Source organism: Sphaeroforma arctica (genome assembly GCF_001186125.1).
Source record: "Sphaeroforma arctica JP610 unplaced genomic scaffold supercont1.192, whole genome shotgun sequence".
NCBI classification, from domain to species: Eukaryota; class Ichthyosporea; order Ichthyophonida; genus Sphaeroforma; species Sphaeroforma arctica.
This window is the reverse complement of record NW_014040366.1, coordinates 72,847-75,258: the sequence shown is the minus strand read 5'-3', so window position 1 is coordinate 75,258 and position 2,412 is coordinate 72,847. Positions and strand designations below refer to the sequence as shown.

Genomic DNA, 2,412 nt, shown 5'->3' with positions numbered 1-2,412 from the left:
ACCTGTAGGTATATATCTACAGTACAGAAATACGTAAGCACTATAAGATGGTAGACCTGTAGGTATATATCCACAGTACAGTAATACGTAAATGCATTGAGGTGGTAGATCTGTAGGGTTTTGGGGGTTAGGGTTATTAGGGGTTATGGTTTAGCTTGTGTTGCTAAGCAACACCTGCACCTTCCATGCGCACCTGAATTGGCGGTCGTCGTCTGTTAGGACTGCAAACGGGCTGTGGCCGTCTGTGATGCTGTTCTGCACAGCCACCACTTCCGCCCATCTCGCCGCCTCTTTGGATTCTTCAGGGTTTAAATGCAGGGTTTAGGGTTTAGGGTTTAGAGTTTCTGCTTCCATGCGATTGTTATGTGCCGTGTCTGATATTGGGAACGGTTTTGTGGCTACCAGAGTTTAGGGTTTATAGTTTCTATTTACACGCGATTGCTATGTGCTATGTCTGATGTTCGGGATGGGTGTGTGGATACCAGATTTGAGGGTTTAGGGTTTAGTGAGTGCAAAGCGTGTCACGGAGTGACATGTGAATGTGTTAACGAAAACACAAACAGATGGACACCGATACTCTCAGTAGACGAAGAACCATTCGGTGGCAGTGGCAGTACATTTCTAGGGTTTATGGTTCGCACTTAGTCACACTTAGCCCACCCATTGTCCCGCAAAGGTGTACGTACAAATCAATAAATGTAAAGCTTACAATGCAATACATGCCCAATATACAGAACCCAAAACTACGACCATAATATTAAACGTAAAAATCACAATGCTATATGTACAGAACTCATTACGTTACATTTTAAACCCTTATACATTACTTCTTGAGTGCAAAGCCGTGATGAGAAGTGACCCTATGAAGTACGTATTGACTATCAATACACACGCGCACAGACACACACAGAGAGAGACGCACAGACACAGACACAGACACAGAACCGTACACACATGAATTAGTTAAAGTGCTGTACTGCGTTAAGCCACTCACCGTCGTCCGTGTGATCGGTGATGTCTTGCAGAAACGCGAATTCTCTGAAGGAATTGACCGAAAAAGTCGTCTGCGCCGGAATGCGTTGCCATCGCTCGTTCTCAATCATCGCCTTCACATCCTGAGCACAAGCAGAGATGTAACACACACACAGGTGAGACGACAACCAAGCACACAACAGATATAATACAACAACAATCACATCCTAACACTCAAGCACACAATAGACATGATACAACAACAATCACATCCTAACACTCAAGCACACAACAGATATGATACAATAACAATCACATCCTAACACTCAAGCACACAAACAGATATAATACAATAACATTATGCACAGCATGAGATGGTGGGCATGTTATGCACTCCGCACACCACAGACTATCACTGTAAGATAGCCACCACGGGCTGACCAAAGGTTTTCAGAGGGTGAAAACCCCTATACTCTCAAACCCTACGGACTACAAAGTCAAAAACCGACACCCTAAAAACCATCACCACATGTACGTCACTATACAACAACCGACGCATGCATGTGAACACTCACACACACGCGTTCAATGGGCGTTCAAGCGGTTTGGTGTGGTTAGGGTTCAGGGTTTCAGGTTTAGTGTGGGTGTGGAGAAAAGTGTAATTAAAACAGGCGTATACGTAAGTCATATGTTACGCATGAGCTGTACCATACACCACTAACCCTAAAACCCTACTTGTGCGCGTGAGCTAACCCTACCACCATACCTCCAGGCGTGCCTTGTGGAAGTTCTTTAAGAACACACTGCTCTTGCGCGACAGAGCTGCGTACAGGTCCGCCCCACTGCCACCGCAAAACACTTGGCCCACCGCAATGCAGCGATGAGTCATGTGCAGCAACGTTATGAAGTCATCGAACTGGAAACTGGCCTGGCCAAATGACTGTGAGTCTGAGTTGAGATACGCACACACGCGCGACTGAACGGCGTACCATACAGTCAGCCGCCCCTGGGTCAGGATGTCCCGAACTTCGGCTTGTTGTGATATCCTGCGAGCGTGTTGAGAGCAAAGGGGTGGTGAAGTGGATGAGGTATTGGGGTTTTAGGGTTCTGGGTCTGTCATTGTTGTCTGTATTTCAGGGTTTTGGGTCTGTCACTGGTCTTGTGTGTGGTGGTGGTTGTGCAGGTAGCCGTGTGTTGTGACATGAGTGAGTGGGGCAGTACAAGGAGAGCTTAGGGTTTATGGTTCAAGGTTTAGGCATTACATGACTTTCTCAGTGACATGTTCGACATTTAGGATTTCAGGGTTTGAGACGGCTATTCGTCATATATGTATTAGAACTGCCGCCACATTCGTACTGAAGAATCACCACACAAGCTATATATATATATATATATATATATATATTATATATATATATATATATATATATATATATATAT

The 2,412-nt window shown here is 45.0% G+C and overlaps 1 protein-coding gene across 1 annotated transcript; it reads right to left on the bottom strand.

The window, feature by feature from the left end:
- Positions 1-150: 150 nt before the first annotated feature.
- Positions 151-2,020, bottom strand: SARC_03670 (hypothetical protein; the record flags this gene model as incomplete). The annotated part of the gene is made up of 3 exons (XM_014302532.1): positions 1,739-2,020; positions 995-1,115; positions 151-299 (listed from the first exon to the last, which is right to left on the bottom strand). The coding sequence occupies exons 1-3, from the start codon at positions 1,859-1,861 to the stop codon at positions 151-153; spliced, it is 393 nt and encodes a 130-aa protein (XP_014158007.1). The 5' UTR covers positions 1,862-2,020.
- Positions 2,021-2,412: the final 392 nt, after the last annotated feature.